Genomic DNA, 22,320 nt, shown 5'->3' with positions numbered 1-22,320 from the left:
CGATGAGGGAAAAAAACTAAACATTTCTCAACCGTTCTAAAGATTGTCTATAGTCGATTCTTACCGTTACCGATCATGATTTATTCTTTGGCGACACACTTTCAGTTTACTTTCACGTTTGTATAGGCCTATTCAAAACAATAAATACACATAACGTGAGGCAAACTATTCACATTTAAAATGTCGTGTTGACATATATTTATTCATATTTGATAAGAGCCTATTTTAATCCTAGTGATATTGAATAAATTACACCTGTTCTAGTTTATAGGGTTGTATGGGCCTATATGTAATTATAATTATAAATATCTCTTAGATTAGTTTATAATACTGTATCTAACTACATGTAACCATACCTCTTACATTAGTTTACAATACTGCATCTAGCTACATGTATACCTAACTACTCTTGTGGGGGGGATCTGTTGTCCACATAATGTTGGCTAATAGGGCATAGTCCTATCTCAAATGACCTGGGCAAGGATAGTGCATTAATATGTGGAACAGGGAGTGAATGGAGGCTGGGCCTAGCTCTCAGTCATCCTCCTCAGATGAAGGGGATCTGTCGTTTGATATAAACGCACACACAAGTTGGTGCTGCACACACACATCACCACCACCTCCGTAGGGTCGGTTTCCATGGCAACGCGGGATCCTGGTGTGTGTGCTGCTGTATTCTGTATAATTACTTGGGCTAATGTGGCTCGTGAGGGTATAGAGGGGTATGAGGGTGGATGTTTAAATAATGCTGACTCACTTTAAAGGGACCACTGTACTGCACACACGATGAAAGATTCACTTATTTCAAGTCACCCTACATCAGCTCATTTCAAATACCCCCCAAAAATGTGTCAGTCATGCATGCCTTTATAGAATGTTTCATGTAAGACCATGACCACTATGTTAAGTAATGTGTTACAAGTGATGAGAGATAGGGTCTGCACCCAAGTGGCACCCTATTGCCTATATAGGGCACTGCTTTTGAGCCCTGGTCACAAGTAGTGCACTATAGGGAATATACTGCCATTTAGGATGCAAGCATAGCTTTTTGAACTGCACTCTTTATGCACCAGTATTACACAAACAGCAATCTGTACTGTACCTGTACTGTATCTGTACTGTATCTGTACCTGTACTATATCTGTACTGTACTGTACCTGTACTATATCTGTACTGTATCTGTACCTGTACTATATCTGTACTGTACTGTACCTGTACTATATCTGTACTGTACCTGTACCTGTACTATATCTGTACTGTACTGTACCTGTACTATATCTGTACTGTACTGTACCTGTACTATATCTGTACTGTATCTGTACCTGTACTATATCTGTACTGTATCTGTACCTGTACTATATCTGTACTGTACTGTACCTGTACTGTATCTGTACTGTATCTGTACCTGTACTATATCTGTACTGTACTGTACCTGTACTATATCTGTACTGTACCTGTACCTGTACTGTATCTGTACTGTACCTGTACTGTATCTGTACCAGTACTGTACCTGTACTATATCTGTACTGTACCTGTACCTGTATCTGTACCTGTACCTGTACCCGTACTGTATCTGTACCTGTGTCTGTATCTGTACCTGTACCAGTACTGTGTCTGTACTGTATCTGTACCTGTACTGTATCTGTATCTGTACTGTATCTGTACCTGTACTATATCTGTACTGTACCAGTACTGTACCTGTACTGTATCTGTATCTGTACCTGTACTGTATCTGTACTGTACCAGTACTGTACCTGTACTGTATCTGTACTGTATCTGTATCTGTACCTGTACCAGTACTGTACCTGTACTGAATCTGTATCTGTACTGTATCTGTATCTGTACTGTATCTGTACCTGTACCAGTACTGTACCTGTACTGTATCTGTACTGTATTTTTATCTGTATCTGTACCTGAATCTGTACATGTACTGTATCTGTACCTGTACTGTATCTGTATCTGTACCTGTACCAGTACTGTACCTGTACTGTATCTGTATCTGTACCCATACCAGTACTGTACCTGTACTGTATCTGTACCTGTACCTGTACTGTATCTGTACTGTACCAGTACTGTACCTGTACTGTATCTGTATCTGTACTGTACCTGTATCTGTACTGTACCTGTACTGTATCTGTACCTGTACCAGTACTGTACCTGTACTGTATCTGTATCTGTACCCATACCAGTACTGTACCTGTACTGTATCTGTACCTGTACCTGTACTGTATCTGTACTGTACCAGTACTGTACCTGTACTGTATCTGTATCTGTACCCATACCAGTACTGTACCTGTACTGTATCTGTACCTGTACTGTATCTGTACCTGTACCGTATCTGTACTGTACCAGTACTGTACCTGTACTGTATCTGTATCTGTACTGTACCTGTATCTGTACCTGTACCAGTACTGTACCTGTACTGTATCTGTATCTGTACCCATACCAGTACTGTACCTGTACTGTATCTGTACCTGTACCTGTACTGTATCTGTACTGTACCAGTACTGTACCTGTACTGTATCTGTATCTGTACCTGTACTGTACCTGGACTGTATCTGTACTGTACCTGTACTGTACCTGTACTCTACCTGTACTATATCTGTACTGTACCTGTACTGTATCTGTACTGTACCTGTACTATATCTGTGCTGTACCTGTACCTGTACTATATCTGTACTGTACCTGTACTGTATCTGTACCTGTACTGTATCTGTACCTGTACCTGTATCTGTACATGTACTGTATATGTACCTGTACTGTATCTGTACCTGTATCTGTATCTGTACCTGTACTGTACCTGTATCTGTACCTGTACTGTATCTGTATCTGTACTGTATCTGTACCTGTACTATATCTGTACTGTACCAGTACTGTACCTGTACTGTATCTGTATCTGTACCTGTACTGTATCTGTACTGTACCAGTACTGTATCTGTACTGTACCAGTACTGTACCTGTACTGTATCTGTACTGTATCTGTATCTGTACCTGTACCAGTACTGTACCTGTACTGAATCTGTATCTGTACTGTATCTGTATCTGTACTGTATCTGTACCTGTACCAGTACTGTACCTGTACTGTATCTGTACTGTATTTTTATCTGTATCTGTACCTGAATCTGTACATGTACTGTATCTGTACCTGTACTGTATCTGTACCTGTACCAGTACTGTACCTGTACTGTATCTGTATCTGTACCCATACCAGTACTGTACCTGTACTGTATCTGTACCTGTACCTGTACTGTATCTGTACTGTACCAGTACTGTACCTGTACTGTATCTGTATCTGTACTGTACCTGTATCTGTACTGTACCTGTACTGTATCTGTACCTGTACCAGTACTGTACCTGTACTGTATCTGTATCTGTACCCATACCAGTACTGTACCTGTACTGTATCTGTACCTGTACTGTATCTGTACCTGTACTGTATCTGTACTGTACCAGTACTGTACCTGTACTGTATCTGTATCTGTATCTGTACTGTACCTGTATCTGTACCTGTACCAGTACTGTACCTGTACTGTATCTGTATCTGTACCCATACCAGTACTGTATCTGTACTGTATCTGTACCTGTACCTGTATCTGTACTGTACCAGTACTGTACCTGTACCTGTATCTGTACCTGTACTGTACCTGGACTGTATCTGTACTGTACCTGTACTGTACCTGTACTCTACCTGTACTATATCTGTACTATACCTGTACTGTATCTGTACTGTACCTGTACTATATCTGTGCTGTACCTGTACCTGTACTATATCTGTACTGTACCTGTACTGTATCTGTACCTGTACTGTATCTGTACCTGTACCTGTATCTGTACATGTACTGTATATGTACCTGTACTGTATCTGTACCTGTATCTGTATCTGTACCTGTACTGTACCTGTACTGTATCTGTACCTGTACTGTATCTGTACCTTTATCTGTATCTGTACATGTACTGTATCTGTACCTGTATCTGTACATGTACTGTATATGTACCTGTACCTGTACCTGTACTGTACCTGTACTGTATCTGTACCTGTACCTGTACCTGTACCTGTACCTGTGCCTGTATCTATATCTGTATCTGTACCTATACTGTATCTGTACCTGTATCTGTACATGTACTGTATCTGTACCTGTATCTGTACCTGTACCTGTATCTGTACCTGTACTGTATCTGTACTGTACCTGTATCTTGTCTTGTGGGGCATCTAAATCTGATGTGTGGTCAGGTCTGTGTGACATATTATGAATGAAGGGTTTATTTGGCTGAACTCAAGCAACGTCTCCAAACTTTGTACAATAACACCGGTTTTGTTATTGCCCCTCTGAGATAAATAGAGGGTTCAAATTGCCCCTCGAAGATAAATTCATGGTTCTTATTGACCTTCAGAGATAAAAACAGGGCACGTATTGCCCCTCAGAGATAAATACAGGGTTCTTTCATTGATTTTAATTGAATTGTTTGTGTGAGTATAAGAGAGCTGACAAATTGCTGTGCTGTGTGTTTTCTCTCCAGGTGTGTGGGTGAAAGAGATGGTGCGGTCTGGAGCTGACAGCTGACGTAGCTGATAGCTGACGTAGCTGATAGCTGACGTAGCTGATAGCTGACATAGCTGATAGCTGACAGAGCTGATAGCTGACGTAGCTGATAGCTGACAGAGCTGATAGCTGACGTAGCTGATAGCTGACATAGCTGATAGCTGACAGAGCTGTAGTAGGATGAGATGAGAGAGGATGGAACACACGGACAGCCCCGCCTCCCACAGCAGCGACCCCAACGGGTTCGTCAATAAAGTCTTCAACGTGTCTCTGGATGTGCAGCATGAGACCGGCACTGTATCTATCCATGAGACTGGGAAGGGAGAGGGACAGGGAGAGAGTCAAGAAGAGGGTCAGGGTCCATGCCAAGCCCAGGGACAGTGGCAGGGGGATGGGGATAGACAGGCAGAGACCCAGGCACCCCCTCAGACCCCTGGGATGGAGCACCCGGATGTCAACCGTAGACCAAGAGCTACAGGAGGCATCTGGAAGATCTTGACCCGGCGAAAAGCGGCTTCAGAACTGGATAACAGAAGACCTCACTCCATGATCCTCCCAGGAGAGGAGGCCTTTATCCCTAAACTGTCCTTCGCTGACAAGGTCCGCTCCATCAAGAAGCTCCGCTCTCCGGGTGTCTTCAAGGGGAGGGTGGGTAAGATGTCTAGGTCCAGCACTAAGTTCAGAGATGGAGAGACGGAGGACGACTCGTTCTGCCGGGACTTCCTCCCCTCACCCGCCCTGCATCCCGGTAGGAGCACACTCCGCCACTACGCCAAGAGGCACTCGTATGCCGGACATACCGCCGAGTTCGACTGCTCATTTGAGGACATGGATCTGACAGCTACCCTGGACAGACACCATCTTCCCTCGCTAGTGGACCCTGCTACCCAGAACGGCTCTAAGCCCACAGAGAGAGTCCCCTACACCAAGAGATCTCAGGTCCAGGCTCAGGCGCAGGCCAATCACTCCTCTAACTGTAACACTACCTCAGCAGAAGTGTGTGAGGAGCAGAGTGTGAGGGGCGGCCCCAAGGCCCCGCTGGGTGGGAGGAGGTCTAAGAGAGCTGACGTGTGGAGTTACCTAAGGAAGATCTCTGTCCTGGGGAAGGGGAACCCAGCTTACTCAGAGAGGAGTTTTGACTCAGAGCTACACACACTGGACAAGACCATGGACTCTGACTATGGCTCGGTGGACATTGAGAGCATCCGGGACTTTCAGCCAGCTGCTACAAAACACTCTGACAGCAAAGGTGGACATTTTGGGGGTCTGATTAAGTTCTTCAGCAATGTTGCAGAGACGGCTAGAAAATGGCGGATGTCTTCTCACTCCTTCTCTCCTCCAGAGGGGGGGGCGGAGCGGACGCCACTGGACTCCCCCAGAGCAGGGCAGCGTCTGGGGGACTACGTCCACAGTGTGTCCCTGACCCTCCGCAGTGAGGACCATCCAGAGTTTCCCCCAACACCCGCCTCACCCCTGACCCCTCACCCCCCTCGCTCCCCTACTTGTGACCCTGCCTCACCCACTCCTCTGATAGGCAGACGGTCTCCTCGAGTGGTGCTGAAGGCCTGGAGAGTATGTCCGGACTCACCAAGCGTTAACGGCCTGGTGTGTGTGAGCTCATTGGAAACGGCCAGACAGACAGACAAACAGACAGAGAGCCAGCCAGTCAGACAGACAGAGAGACAGACACGGCACACCTCTGTAGCCACAGTAGAGAATCATGTGCCACACTCAAGGCTGGAGAGAGAGACTCAGAAAGAGACAGTGGGAGACAGAGACCACTTAGAATGTCTGTCTACAGTGGAAGACAGAGAAAGAGAGGGAAGAGAGCGACACTCAGGAAATTATCTGGATTCCGAGGATGCTCTACCTGTCTCGGATCAGACACACCTTCCAAACGGCCAATCAAAGTTACGGGAAGAAGAGACCGCAGCCACTAGGGAGCCAGCAGGAAACTGCCACCAGGAAGTATTTAAGGTGAGTATGTTGATGATAAACATGAAAACTGTTTTATGTTCAACACCCCTTATTGAAAAAAACAGGTTTCTGGAAAACAGTTGTAGCAAACCTTTGGCCAATTTGCTGTAGATTTGTGGCAAGCTCATATTTTCACATGCAAATTAGTTTTGTGGCAAACTGTTGCGGCGACTTGTAAACTTCTGGCAAACAATTCCGGGAAACATATGGCTAACATTCTACTGTTTGCTGCAAATTTCTGAAAACTCAGTATGAATATACAAATTAGATCCCGTTTTTGGTGACTGTGTGTTCACAACATTGAAATGTTATATCTACATAAACCCACTCACATATAACTGTAAATGAACTTGCTTCTCACAGAGATAACTAAACTAAACATACAGTACTAAACATACTAAACACCATGTGATAACATTTATAAATAAATCCAATCCAAATTGAAAATGATCAGCAGGCTAATGAAGAAAAGAGCAAAGACTGGATATCCCCCCCAAAAAAAAAAAAAAATGTATTTAATATTTTTATGTAGCTGCATTACCAAGAGAGAAATGTGAACCTTATGGGGACATTGACCTTAGGATGTTTAAAGGGGCAACTACAGAATTTACATGAGCCAAGTGTTAATTGAGCAATAGCATTCAACCAATGGAGGTTTAAAAGATAATTAACAAAATGTAAATCATTTAAACAACAAAAACTAAATCACACCCAGTTCAGAACTATTGCCTTTTTGAGTGAACTTTGGAGTGGCGTCCCTGTCGAAGTCCTTCGAACAAAGCTTGTTGAAAACATGAACTGAAACAATCAGAAAACACAAAACAAAAACAACATTAGGATAATGAAAACAATTTAACACTTTATATTTTGGCATCTTAAGACATTGATTCAGTGGCTAATGGGCAGGTTTGGCTTTGGAAAACAGGGTCATCTGTTACAAAGCTGCCTTGATGTTGCTATGCTTCTCACTGAAAAGGGCATTCTATATATTTTTCAGCAAGGAAACATTATGTTTCTGCTTGTATATTATTGCTATACAGTGTACAGTGCCTTGCAAAAGTATTCATCCCCCTTGGCATTTTTCCTTTTTTGTTGCATTACAACCTGTAATTTAAATAGATTTTTATTTGGATTTCATGTAAGGGACATACACAAAATAGTCCAAATTGGTGAAGTGAAATTTAAAAAATAACTTGTTTAAAAAAAATGAAAGAAAATAAAAACGAAAAAGTGGTGCTCTGAAGCCCCTAAATAAGATCTGGTGCAACCAATTACCTTCAGAAGTCACATAATTTCTTAAATAAACTCCACCTGTGTATAATCTAAGTGTCACATGATCTGTCACATGATCTCAGTATGTATACACCTGTTCTGAAAGGCCCCAGAGTCTGCAAAACCAGTAAGCAAGGGGCACCACCAAGCAAGCGGCACCATGAAGACCAAGGAGCTCTCCAAACATGTCAGGAACAAAGTTGTGGAAAAGTACAGATCATGATTGGGTTATAAAACAATATCAGAAACTTTGAACATCCCACGGAGCACCATTAAATCTATTATTAAAAAATTGTAAGAATATAAAGAAGACGGTACTCTGGTCAATTGAGTCTAAAATTGAGCATTTTGGACATCAAGGAAAATGCTATGACTGGCGCAAACCCAACACCGTTCATCACCCCGAGAACACCATCCCCACAGTAAAGCATGATGGTGGCAGCATCATGCTGTGGGGATGTTTTTCATCAACAGGGACTGGGAAACTGGTCAGAATTGAAGGAATGATGGATGACCCTAAATACAGGGAAATTCTTTGAGGAAACCTGTTTTAGTCTTCCAGAGATTAGAGACTGAGACAGAGGTTCACCTTCCAGCAGGACAATAACCCACATCATACTGCTAAAGCAACACTTGAGTGGTTTAAGGGGAAACATTTAAATGTCTCGGAATGGCCTAGTCAAAGCCCAGACCTCAATCCAATTGAGAATCTGTGGTATGACTTAAAGATTGCTGTACACCAGCGGAACCCATCCAACTTGAAGGAGCTGGAGCAGTTTTGCCAAGAAGAATGGGCAAAAATCCCAGTGGCTCGATGTGCCAAGGTTATAGAGACATACCCCAAGAGATTTGCAGCTGTAATTGCTGCAAAAGGTGACTCTACAAAGTATTAACTTTGGAGAGGTGAATCGTTATGCACACTCAGATTTTCTTTTTCTTTTTTAAAATTCTTGTTTGTTTCAAATATAAAAATATTTTGCATCTTCAAAGTGGTAGGCAAAATCAAATGATACCCCCCCCTCCCCCAAATCCATTTTAATTCAAGGTTGTATGGCAACAAAATAGGAAAAATGCCAAGGGGGTGAATACAAGCCACTGTATAAACAAACGATGTAGCATGCACAAACTGGGACTTAGATTTTAATATGTGTCCAACTGTTCATAGAGAGCCACAGTATACAAAATATTTCTTCAGCCAAGTCTCAACACAGCCAAGTCTCTCTTCTTCTTGACTCAGGTATAACAGGCTTGGGTGGAAGAAAAGAAACATAACATTGTGTTATGCCTAATATGGCAATTCATATTAATGTTCCAAAATGAATTATTGTTAACTTACATCTCAAAGCCATCCTTGACCTGGTTCATGCATATTTCTTTGTCCTCAGTTTGATTGAAGGCCTCAGTCTGTCTTTTTGTCATGTAACTGATTGCTTCAAGAAACAGTGATGGAACACATGTTGAAGATGAGCTAGCTACTAGTTTAAAGCAATGAAAGTTCTAATTGTTACAAAGAATGAATGTATGGCCTACAATTCTGAGAATACTACATGCATTTACTTACCTCATCAAGATTGAAGATGATACACTCAAATAAAGTGTTATGTTCGAGTGCACCACAAACATCTTCCCAGGGTGTTGATTTATCCTTCTACCAATACAGCCTCTTCCAACACTACAGGTAGGGGAAGGGTATCCATCTGCAAAAGTGAAGTCTGGCTTGGATGTCAAGTCAGCTCATATTGTTGCTACCTTAGTTGTTGTGCTAGCAAACATGCTACTGAACAGTGATACTAGCATATTGAAATGCATATTGGTATAATAAGACATCAACGTATTCACCAAAAAATATAATTGTTTAGGCAAATTATTAGTTAGCTAGCTAGCGATCACATTAATTGTACAATATTATGATAGCTAATGTTTAGCTAGCTAAGCGCTAGCCAGTCAGTGACGCTGACAGATTGAAACTGGTATCAACAAAATGTGTTTCACTCTATCCCATAAAATATAACATTGCTAACTAGTCATCAATTAACTAACCCAATTTTAAAGTTTATTAGGATGTTTAATTATTCACTTCACTCACTGGTCGGTAGCTAGTTTGGTTTCCATATTTCAACACGTTTTTAGAATCCCCTTGATTGCAATTTTTTACTGTCCTTCCTGCGGTTACTGGTCTTGGAAGTAATGTGTTCACCAGAAATGGCTTCCAGTAAACTGTTTGCAACTGCTGGTAATAAATATTGTTGCCACAGGTTTGCCATAGATTCAAATAGAATCTTGATGGAAACAAACCTCTGGCGAACTGTTGGCCACTAGTTGCAATAAATATTATTGTTGCCAAAGGTTTAGCACAGATTCACCACTGGCAAACATTTGCAAACTTCTGGCAGTATTTTGTGACACACTATTTTGTTTGCTGAAATTTTGCCACAATTTGCCACAAACATTTTTGTAAGGGACTGCAAATCAATTCAGTAAGGAATTCAAATAGTTATTTGTAATCTGTGCCTGTTAATGATAAAAATGTGTTATTATAAGTAATCACCTCATTTTATTCAGTCCTATCAAATCATTAATTCATTCCACGTCGTTATCAGATCCTGTCATTATGTAGCTATTACAATACTATTACATTACAACTTTGTCTTATTGTTAACCTTTCTAACGTTGTTAAACATCATCATTCTTTTGCTTTTTAAAAACAGAAATCATCTAAATGCTTTATGCAAGTCTCATAGCAGTTACTTGTACTGTACAACATTGAATAAGTAGACTATAGGTCTCTCTCTGTTAGAGAGGGTAATGTACAGAGAGCATGTTGTGGGTATTCTTTTGCCCCATCTGTTGGCCGGAGGAGGAAGTAGAGTCAGAGGTGTTAGTTAGACCACAGTAGTCTGTCCTTCCTGCCCCTTCCTGTCACACAGAAACACACCAGCAAATCTTGTCCTAAAAAAACCCAGGGGAATTTAGTTCTAAAAGTGGTTCCCAACCCAGTCCTCAGGGATCCCTTAGACATTCCACACGTATATTCTATTCCAGCCACAGCCAGTCAACTAATTTAAAGCCATCAATTAGTCAAATCAGGCGTGGTAGAGCAAATATGTGCAACAGAAAACAGTGTGTGTGTGTGTGTGTGTGTGTGTGTGTGTGTGTGTGTGTGTGTGTGTGTGTGTGTGTGTGTGTGTGTGTGTGTGTGTGTGTGTGTGTGTGTGTGTGTGTGTGTGTGTGTGTGTGTGTGTGTGTGTGTGTGTGTGTGTGTGTGTGTGTGTGTGTGTGTGTGTGTGTGTGTGTGTGTGTGTGTGTGTGTGTGTGTGTGTGTGTGTGTGTGTGTGTGTGTGTGTGTGTGTGTGTGTGTGACTGCCCCCACCCTAACTGCAGCTTCACACACACCTCTGTCTCCTAGCACCGTTCAGATTACTCATCTCATCTGCCCTCCGTTGTCTCTCTCACAGCGAGTCAGGACATGTCAGGCCCTCCTGTACTTGCACTACAGTGAGTTGTAGTAATACTGGGCTTGGTCTAACAGTGGATTATCCTGCAGAGTAATACTGGGCTTGGTCTAACAGTGGATTTTCCTGTAAGGAAACTAAAATGGAAACCAACTATAGAAATCAGGGTTGTGAATGGAGTTTGATGGAATTGTTACCTAGAACCAGATTGATTGATTGACTGATGGATTTATTGATTCATTAATTGATTGGTTGAATAGGGAGCTCTATCAGGCAGTGTTTTGAGGAGACCCAGGTCAGTCCAGTCCTATTCTAGTCCAGTGAAGACCCCTGCCCCTCCCAAGCCCCCCCGCCCTCGCCCCCGTCCCGCCTCAGCACTGGTCGACCTCCGAGTCTGCAGTCCCTTCCCAGGGGGCTGTGCGTTTGCCGTTACTCAGCAGGCCACAGGGGGCTCTCTGTGCCGGCACAGACGCAGGCCCGGTCCCATGATGCACCTCTTGCCGCCGGGTCGGAGACAGGCGGGCAGTCTGGCCAGACCATGCTCTGTCATAGAGCCCTCTGTTACCGTGGAGACAGACCCCGCGCAGAGTCACAGAGTAAGACCTCACACACACACACACACAAACACACACATATTATCCCCTGCTGAGAGAATGAAAGTGGGAGTGTGTGTGGAGACTGACCAGTAGTCTCTGCCAACCCTGATTTAAATATAGGCTGTAGTCCTCCTAGCTGGTAGGACCAGTAATGAATCAACCACAACACGCGCTGCATGCTTTGATGGGAGGAGATTACAAACCCTGTATTTATACCCTCCTACTCTACAACAATGCTACACGCTCTGACCCATTTCTACAAGGCTGTATTCATATATCCTCCTTTCCTTGAGCTGCTCTTTCTCTGCTCTCTTGATTTCTCTCTCCTCTCGCTCTCTGCTGTCTCTCTCGTTCACTATTTCTGTCTGTGGCCAATTATCTGCATCACCGCTCCCATACGTTCTGTCCATACATTATTCCCTCATTATAATAACTCACCCTATGAACTTTTCACCTGGAGACTCATCCACCTGACTGGTAGGAATGATTCATATTGTATCACCTGACTGGTAGGAATGATTCATATTGTATCACCTGACTGGTAGGAATGATTCATACTGTATCACCTGACTGGTAGGAATGATTCATATTGTATCACCTGACTGGTAGGAATGATTCATATTGTATCACCTTACTGGTAGGAATGATTCATATTGTATCACCTGACTGGTAGGAATGATTCATATTGTATCACCTGACTGGTAGGAATGATTCATATTGTATCACAAGGTTGTATGCGGCATGCACTCAGAACCTATGCACCAGAATATACTGTTTGGTTTAAATGTTCTACACTCTGAGAAGGAAAGAAGATGTGTTGTTTGGGGGATCTGTATGTACTGTATGTACTGTATGTGAGAGACGTTGGGTGTGTGCTTGCGTAACTGTCCAGTGTGTTCCAGGCCATGTCTCGTCCCCTGGGGGCATCACCTTTAGAGCCCCCCCTCAGAGTGTCTCTTCAGAGGTGTCACTCCCTCCCCCCCAGCAGTCTTACCACTCTGGCCCTGTTTCCGGGACACACAGGTACTACATGTGTGTGTGCACATGTGTGTGCGTGCCTGCCTGCCTGTGTCAATATGTGCATGTTGGTGTACGAATGCTTGTGTGTGTGTGTGTGTGTGTGTGTGTGTGTGTGTGTGTGTGTGTGTGTGTGTGTGTGTGTGCGTGTGCATGTGCGTGTGCGTGTGTGTGTGTGTGTGTGTGGGTAGTTGAACTGTCTGTGTGTCTGTCCACTACAGCAGACTCCCAGTCATCCTCAATGTGTCCTGGTGATGGAGAGGCTGGCAGCTGCAGGAGGAGACTGCTCAGAACAGGCTCTGGTCCACTACAAGTCAACATTGTGAGTCATTGCCTACCATGTCCTATAATCACACTATATTAGCCTGTTAGCATGTTAGCCTGTTAGCATGTTCAGTCACAAGTCACTGGCTGCGTCTCAAATGGGACCCTATTCCCTATAGATGGGTTAGCTGACAACGTCATGAAAACAATGTCCGCGCTTCAAAGGGGCAGAAGGTTGTGTGTTGTTGTGATTCTGGATGGCCTGGTAGCTAGCAACAAGGACAAGAAACTGCTATGTGGCGGCAGATAGCCTAGTGCTTAAGAGCATTAGGTCAGTAACTGAAAGATCGCTAGTTGGAATCTCCGAGCTGTCTTGTTTTGAGGGGTTTTAACTGAGGTCTATGCAAATATGGTTAAAATATGCCAGCTATCTAGCTAATCAACAACTGTAACAATGTATTTGAGAGACAAATGCGCATTGTGCAACTTTATTTATGTTTTCAATAAAGAGACAAAATATAGTTTACATGCTATCAGCAATCTAAACCAACGCCGTCTGTTTTGCCCCAGTCTTCCTTCCGGGTTCTGGTTTTTAATGTTTTTATTTATTTTATTTCACCTTTATTTAACCAGGTAGGCAAGTTGAGAACAAGTTCTCATTTACAATTGCGACCTGGCCAAGATAAAGCAAAGCAGTTCGACACATACAACGACACAGAGTTACACATGTAGTAAAACAAACATACAGTCAATGATACAGTATAAACAAGTCTATATACGATGTGAGCAAATGAGGTGAGATAAGGGAGGTAAAGGCAAAAAAAGGCCATGGTGGCAAAGTAAATACAATATAGCGAGTAAAACACTGGAAAGGTAGATTCTCAATGGAAGAATGAGCAAAGTAGAAATAAAAATAATGGGGTGCAAAGGAGCAAAATAAATAAATAAATTAAATACAGTAGGGAAAGGGGTAGTTGTTTGGGCTAAATTATAGGTGGGCTATGTACAGGTGCAGTAATCTGTGAGCTGCTCTGACAGTTGGTGCTCAAAGCTAGTGAGGGAGATAAGTGTTTCCAGTTTCAGAGATTTTTGTAGTTCGTTCCAGTCATTGGCAGCAGAGAACTGGAAGGAGAGGCGGCCAAAGAAAGAATTGGTTTTGGGGGTGACTAGAGAGATATTCCTGCTGGAGCGTGTGCTACAGGTGGGAGATGCTATGGTGACCAGCGAGCTGAGATAAGGGGGGACTTTACCTAGCAGGGTCTTGTAGATGACATGGAACCAGTGGGTTTGGCGACGAGTATGAAGCGAGGTCCAGCCAACGAGAGTGTACAGGTCGCAATGATGGGTAGTATATGGGGCTTTGGTGACAAAACGGATTGTACTGTGATAGACTGCATCCAATTTGTTGAGTAGGGTATTGGAGGCTATTTTGTAAATTACATCGCCAAAGTCGAGGATTGGTAGGATGGTCAGTTTTACAAGGGTATGTTTGGCAGCATGAGTGAAGGATGCTTTGTTGCGAAATAGGAAGCCAATTCTAGATTTAACTTTGGATTGGAGATGTTTGATATGGGTCTGGAAGGAGAGTTTACAGTCTAACCGGACACCTAAGTATTTGTAGTTGTCCACGTATTCTAAGTCAGAGCCATCCAAAGTAGTGATGTTGGACAGGCGGGCAGGTGCAGGTAGCGATCGGTTGAAGAGCATGCATTTAGTTTTACTTGTATTTAAGAGCAATTGGAGGCCACGGAAGGAGAGTTGTATGGCATTGAAGCTTGCCTGGAGGGTTGTTAACAGAGTGTCCAAAGAAGGGCCAGAAGTATACAGAATGGTGTCGTCTGCGTAGAGGTGGATCAGAGGCTCACCAGCAGCAAGAGCGACCTCATTGATGTATACAGAGAAGAGAGTCAGTCCAAGAATTGAACCCTGTGGCACCCCCATAGAGACTGCCAGAGGTCCGGACAGCAGACCCTCCGATTTGACACACTGAACTCTATCAGAGAAGTAGTTGGTGAACCAGGCGAGGCAATCATTAGAGAAACCAAGGCTGTCGAGTCTGCTGATGGATGGCTTGATGGTTTGATGGAGACATTCAGGGAATATCTCTGCAATGCAGTTCAACAGTCTTCCTTCAGGGTTCAGTTAAACAGTCTTCCTTCCGGGTTCAGTTCAACAGTTTCCCTTCAGGGTTCAGTTCAACAGTTTTTCTTCAGGGTTCTGGTTTGAGAAACATATTTGAAAGAAAAAATGTGGCCTATGTATTTCATCCAGCAGGTCATCTGCCGTAGGGCCCAGATCCATTAACCTCTACCTCATCACTCTCTGTTCTTTCGCTTTCATCTCTCTCTCTCTCTCTCTCGCTGTTCTTTGTCATCTCTCTCAGTTGTCTCTCTCATCTCTCTGTTCTCTCTGTCACCTCTATCTGTTCTCTCTCTCATCTGTCTCGCCTTTGGGACCTAGACCCAGAATCTCAGAGAAAGGCCCTTTGATGAAGACGGGGCCCCAAGGGACCTTAACTGAAGGAGAGACTATTTTCTCTCCATCTCTTAGAGTCTAACTGTTAATGAGCTGCAGCTGTACGCACACACACACACACACACACACACACACACAAATGCGAACACACACAAATGCATTCATGCAGGTAGACACACACACACACTCTCTCACACACACTCATACACACAGCTGGAGGTCAAACTCTGTATTTTGCCACCACAACCATTCTGGAGTTGAACGGTGTTTGTCGTCAGTTCCATGCTGTTGCCATGACACTGTGTGTTTCCTGTTTATCTTCAGGATTCTATCTTTAGAAAGCCTTTGTAAGTGTGAGTTAAATAGACAGTGTGTGGGTGAGAGAGAGATTTGGAGGAGGGGGGGGTATACAGAGAAGAAGAGAAGGTGGGGAGATGGAGAGAGGGGTGGGAGAGAGAAAGAGAGGGATAGACAGATGTTTTCATTATGTGTCTTATGTTTTGGCTCTCATCCCTCAGGGCTACTTTTCAATGGCGATATAAACCATTGAGAGTGTTTCAAAAAGAGAGTGAGAGATGTATTTGTTTTAATGGCTAGAGAGATAAGTGGAGAGTGATAGATGTTTGTTAATGGCCAGAGAGATAAAGGACAGTAAGAGATGTTTGTTAGTTGCCAGAAAGATAAAGGACTGTCACGAACGTTGTTGTAAGAATCGGACCAAAATGCAGCGTGGTTTGAGTTCATCATCTTTATTACGTGAATCGGCAATAAACAATAAAGAACAAACGAACATGAAGCTATGCAGTGCTCAAGACAACTATGCACAAACAAGATCCCACAACAAACAGGTGGGAAAAGGCTACCTAAATATGATCCCAAATCAGAGACAAAGAGAGACAGCTGCTTGATTGGGAACCATACCAAACCAACCTAGAAATAAAGAAACTAGAATGCCCACCCTAGTCACACCCCGACCTAACCAAAATAGAGAATAAAGGATCTCTAAGGCCAGGGCGTGACAAGGACAGTGAGAGATGTGTTTGTTAATGGCCAGAGAGATACAGGACAGTGAGAGATGTGTTTGTTAATGGCCAGAGAGATAAAAGACAGCGAGAGATGTGTTTGTTAATGGCCAGAGAGATAAAGGACAGTGAGAGATGTGTTTGTTAATGGCCAGAGAGATAAAGGACAGTGAGAGATGTGTTTGTTAATGGCCAGAGAGATACAGGACAGTGAGAGATGTGTTTGTTAATGGCCAGAGAGATACAGGACAGTGAGAGATGTGTTTGTTAATGGCCAGAGAGATACAGGACAGTGAGAGATGTGTTTGTTAATGGCCAGAGAGATACAGGACAGTGAGAGATGTGTTTGTTAATGGCCAGAGAGATACAGGACAGTGAGAGGTGTGTTTGTTAATGGCCAGAGAGATACAGGACAGTGAGAGATAATGCCACGTGTGGTACAACAGTACTGCTGCTCTATTCTCATGAATTAGTGGGTTGGTGTTATCATGCTTTGAAGCACAGGGGTGTGTGTCTAGCTCCCCCATTTCCAGTCAGACTAGTGAACCCCACAGGTCACAGGGAGACAGAGCGAGCTTCCTGACTGCAGTGGATTAGCTGCTAATGCTGACGCCTCACTTTCCTTTCCTTTCAATACACTCCTAGTCTTCTTCTTTTGTCTTATCTTCTCATCTCTTCCCCCTCTCATCTCCCTCCCTCCTCTTTCCTTTCTTCACCTCAGTTCTCCTCTTCTCTCCCCTCTCTCACCTCTCCTCCCTTGTCTCCCCTCTCCTCTTCTCTCCCCTCCTCCTCTCGCCCCTCCTCTCATCTCCTCCCATCTCCTCTCATTTCCTCTCATATTAATAACAGTGAATAACAGTAGTATTAATAACGGTAGTATTATCTGTTGCTGCTGCTCTGCCTAAAGCCTGAAGCCTAAAGCTCTCCCATCAGACTATCATAGTATCACTGGCTGAACTGACCAGCAGCATCAGTACAGGGTAACAGTGGACAGCAGCATCAGTAGAGGGTAACAGTGGACAGTAGCATCAGTAGAGGGTAACAGTGGACAGCAGCATCAGTAGAGGGTAACAGTGGCCAGCAGCATCAGTAGAGGGTAACAGTGGCCAGCAGCATCAGTAGAGGGTAACAGTGGACAGTAGCATCAGTACAGGGTAACAGTGGACAGCAGCATCAGTACAGGGTAACAGTGGCCAGCAGCATCAGTACAGTGTAACAGTGGCCAGCAGTATCAGTACGTGGTAACAGAGCCCAGCAGCATCAGTACAGGTTAACAGTGGCCAAGTCACTTTAGGCCATCCTGAGCTGGTCTAAATCACATTACACAACTGGACTCATTATGAGCTACATGAGTCAGCAGTTAGCACACAGAGAGCACAGCAGGACTCACAGATGAGAGAGAACACACACATTAATTCTCTACTCAGGCGTGTTCATTTAATCACGCAGTGCACAGCTGTGCAGGCGATGTGTCTCTGTGACCTCAAACATCACGCTCACCTCACACACACTCTTCAAACCTCACACACTCTTCAAACCTCACACACACACACTCTTCAAGCCTCACACACAGTCTTCAAAACCTCAGACACACTCTTCAACCCTCACACACACACAGTCTTCAAACCTCACACACAGTCTTTAATTCTCACACACAGTCTTAAAAACCTCACACACAATCTTCAAACCTCACACACAGTCTTCAGATGTATTTTGATTCCTCAGTGTATGTGTATGAGTCAGACTCAGACAATGGGTTTCCAAAAGGGTAAGAACTAAGCCTCACTGATGATATACCACACTTCTTTCACCAAATACTGTAAGTCAGAATGCTGACCGAGATAAGGGGTTGTGGCATCCTCTCTTCCTCTGATTATCTTACAGCTTATTGCATCAACTTTACACAAGACTCGCAGTAAGACAATAACCAGTGAGTTGGTTATCTTTCTCCATTAGAGAGGTCCCCTCTGCTCTGCTATGGGGAGGTCCAGGTCCCCTCTGCTCTGCTATGGGGAGGTTCAGGTCCCCTCTGCTCTGCTATGGGGGTCCAGTTCCCCTCTGTCCAGGTCCCCCCTCTGCTCTGCTATGGGGGTCCAGGTCCCCTCTGCTCAGCTATGGGGAGGTTCCAGTTCCCCTCTGCTCAGCTATGGGGAGGTCCAGTTCCCCTCTGCTCTGCTATGGGGAGGTCCAGTTCCCCTCTGCTCAGCTATGGGGGTCCAGTTCCCCTCTGCTCAGCTATGGGGGTCCAGTTCCCCTCTGCTCTGCTATGGGGAGGTCCAGGTCCCCTCTGCTCTGCTATGGGGGTCCAGTTCCCCTCTGCTCAGCTATGGGGAGGTCCAGGTCCCCTCTGCTCAGCTATGGGGAGATCCAGTTCCCCTCTGCTCAGCTATGGGGAGGTCCAGGTCCCCTCTGCTCTGCTATGGGGGGGTCACGTTCCCCTCTGCTCAGCTATGGGGAGATCCAGTTCCCCTCTGCTCAGCTATGGGGAGGTCCAGCTCCCCTCTGCTCAGCTATGGGGAGGTCACGTTCCTCCCTGCCCCAGCTATAATGTCGTATGTTTTACCCCCAACACCACTTTCCATCAGTTCGTATAGCAGACCCTCATGCCAATATTGAGTCAAAGGCTTTTTTGAAATCAACAAAGCATGAGAAGACTTTGCCTTTGTTTTGGTTTGTTTGGTTGTCAATTAGGGTGTGCAGGGTGAATACATGGTCTGTTGTACGGTAATTTGGTAAAAAGCCAATTTGACATTTGCTCAATACATTGTTTTCATTGAGGAAATGTACGAGTCTGCTGTTAATGATAATTCAGAGGATTTTCCCAAGGTTACTCTCTTTCTCTCTCTCTCTCTCTCTCTCTCTGTCATTCTCTCTCTTTCTCTCTCTATCTGTCATCTCTCTCTCTCTGTCATCTCTCTCTGTCTCTCTCTCTCTCTCTCTGTCATCTCTCTCTGTCATCTCTCTCTCTCTCTTTCTCATATCTCTCTGTCTTCTCTCTCTGTCATCTCTCTCTGTCATCTCTCTCTCTGTCATCTCTCTCTCTGTCATCTCTCTCTTTCTCATCTCTCTCTCTGTCATCTCTCTCTCTGTCATCTCTCTCTTTCTCATCTCTCTCTCTGTCATCTCTCTCTGTCATCTCTCTCTCTGTCATCTCTCTCTTTCTCATCTCTCTCTCTGTCATCTCTCTCTCTGTCATCTCTCTCTCTGTCATCTCTCTCTTTCTCATCTCTCTCTCTGTCATCTCTCTCTCTGTCTCTCTCTCTCTCTCATCTCTCTCTCTGTCATCTCTCTTTCTGTCTTCTCTCTCTGTCATCTCTCTCTCTGTCTTCTCTCTCTCTGTCATCTATCTCTCTGTCATCTCTCTCATCTCTCTCTGACCCTCTGACTACACTGATTTGATATTGCTACATCTTAAATGAGTGTGTGTGTGTGTGTGTGTGTGTGTGTGTGCGCGTGCGTGCATGCGTGTCTGTGTAGTGTTTCTCTGAGGTCTGGAGGGTGCAGGTCTGCGTGGGGGATGGAGGGGGAGTTGTGGTTGTCATGGGGACAGTCTGGTCATAAGGGAAATGGGAAGGGTGGGGTGCCTGGTCTTTCTCCTTCCATTACCACATCATGAGCCGCAAATAGAATAATTTACTAATAGGCTACAGCAGAATAAATGGAATAATTTACTAACAGGCTACAGCAGAATAAATGGAATCATTTACTAACAGGCTACAGCAGAATAAATGGAATCATTTACTAACAGGCTACAGCAGAATAAATGGAATCATTTACTAACAGGCTACAGCAGAATAAATGGAATCATTTACTAACAGGCTACAGCAGAATAAATGGAATCATTTACTAACAGGCTACAGCAGAATAAATGGAATCATTTACTAACAGGCTACAGCAGAATAAATGGAATCATTTACTAACAGGCTACAGCAGAATAAATGGAATCATTTACTAACAGGCTACAGCAGAATAAATGGAATCATTTACTAACAGGCTACAGCAGAATAAATGGAAAGAGAGAGAGAGTTGTAGCTCTAAATTGGAGTAGAGAATGGCCTCAGGCCAGGGCAGGAGAGGAAATCCTTAAAGTGTGTCCCAAATGGCACCTTATTCCCTATATAGTGCACTACTTCTGATCAGGACCCATAAGGCTCTGGTCAAAAGTAGTACACTGTGTAGGGAATAGGGTACCGTTTGGGATGAATACGTAGGGCTGACACCCGATCACATCCACAGCTGTAACAAAAGGTCATGATGTCATCTGCTGAGATACTGCTGTAAACAAGCCTGGTGATTTGGGCTTGCCAAAAGGAGATTCTAACATGTATTGACTCAGGACATTGAATACTTATATAATCAAGATGTATTTGTGTCATAAAGCCATTAACACGGTTATAGGCATAAACAGACAATACAAACAGAATATATTTCCCTTGAAAGATAACATGTGAGCTACACCATCAGGCCTAATGAGCTAACATCCTGGCTTCTCTGGCTAGCAGTGGCACGACACACATGAAAGGAAAAACATGGTAGATATGAACTTGACCGCCTTAGCAACACCCAACGATAATCTGTGAAGCTTTTGCGAAAAGTTATGCGTCATGTAACACGGATTCCTCGAATAACCTTTTCAGAGGGGTTCCTCTTTTTGACCCGAAGAGATTCCCACACAGTGGCAATCTTTTGAACCCCTGAAGGTTCTTTGGGACTCCTTTTCTTCTATGAGCGTCATTCTATCATATATAGTGCATTCGGAATGTATTCAGACCCCTTGACTTTGGGGGGGTCCAGACCCCTTGACTTTTTCCACATTTTGTTACCTTAAAGCCTTATTCTAAAATGTATTACATCGTTTTTTCCCCTCATCAATCTACATACAATACCTCATAAAAACGGGTTGACATCACACCCTTAACTCAGTACTTTGTTGAAGCACCTTCGGTAGCGATTACAGCCTTGAGTCTTCTTGGGTATGACACTATAAGCTTGGCACACCTGTATTTGTGGAGTTTGTTCCATTCCTCTCTGCAGATCATCTCAAGCTCTGTCAGGTTGGATGGGGAGCGTCGCTGCACAGCTATTTTCAGGGCTCTCCAGAGATGTTCGATCGAGTTCAAGTCCGGGCTCTGGCTAGGCCACTCAAGGACATTCAGAAACTTGTCCCAAAGCCACTCCTGTTTTGTCTTGGCTGTGTGCTTAGGATCGTTGTCCTTGTTGGAAGGTGAACCTTCTCCCCAGTCTGAGGTTCTGAGCACTCTGGAGCAGGTTTTCATCAAGGATCTCTCTGTACTTTACTCTGTTCATCTTTCCCTCGATACTGACTAGACTCCCAGTCCCTGCTGCTGAAAAACATCCCCACACTATGATGCTGCCACCACCATGCTTCACAGTAGGGATGGTGCCAGGTTTCCACCAGATGTGATGCTGGCATCAGGCCAACGAGTTCAATCTTGATTTCATCAGGCAAGAGAATCTTGTTTCTCATGGTCTGAGAGTCTTTAGGTGCCTTTTGGCAAACTCCGAGCGGGCTGTCATGTGTCTTTTACTGAGGAGTGGCTTCCGTCTGGCCACTCTACCTTAAAGGCCAGTTTGGCTGGGAGGCCACTCTACCTTAAAGGCCAGTTTGGCTGGGAGGCCACTCTACCTTAAAGGCCAGTTTGGCTGGGCGTCCAGCTCTAGGAAGAGTCTTGATGGTTCCAAA

At 44.1% G+C, this 22,320-nt stretch overlaps 1 protein-coding gene across 1 annotated transcript in view; it reads left to right on the top strand.

Moving 5' to 3' along the window:
• LOC112233604 overlaps positions 1–22,320 on the top strand; it is an 83,754-nt gene that overhangs the window by 415 nt on the left and 61,019 nt on the right. Inside the window, 4 exon segments of the mRNA XM_042303353.1 lie at positions 4,519–6,518; positions 11,503–11,838; positions 12,741–12,861; positions 13,077–13,177. Coding sequence (XP_042159287.1) covers positions 4,737–6,518; positions 11,503–11,838; positions 12,741–12,861; positions 13,077–13,177 — 2,340 coding nt within the window. The 5' untranslated portion in view covers positions 4,519–4,736.

This window comes from Oncorhynchus tshawytscha, linkage group LG21 (assembly GCF_018296145.1).
Source record: "Oncorhynchus tshawytscha isolate Ot180627B linkage group LG21, Otsh_v2.0, whole genome shotgun sequence".
NCBI lineage: Eukaryota > Metazoa > Chordata > Actinopteri > Salmoniformes > Salmonidae > Oncorhynchus > Oncorhynchus tshawytscha.
This window is presented reverse-complemented; position numbering and strand designations above follow the sequence as displayed.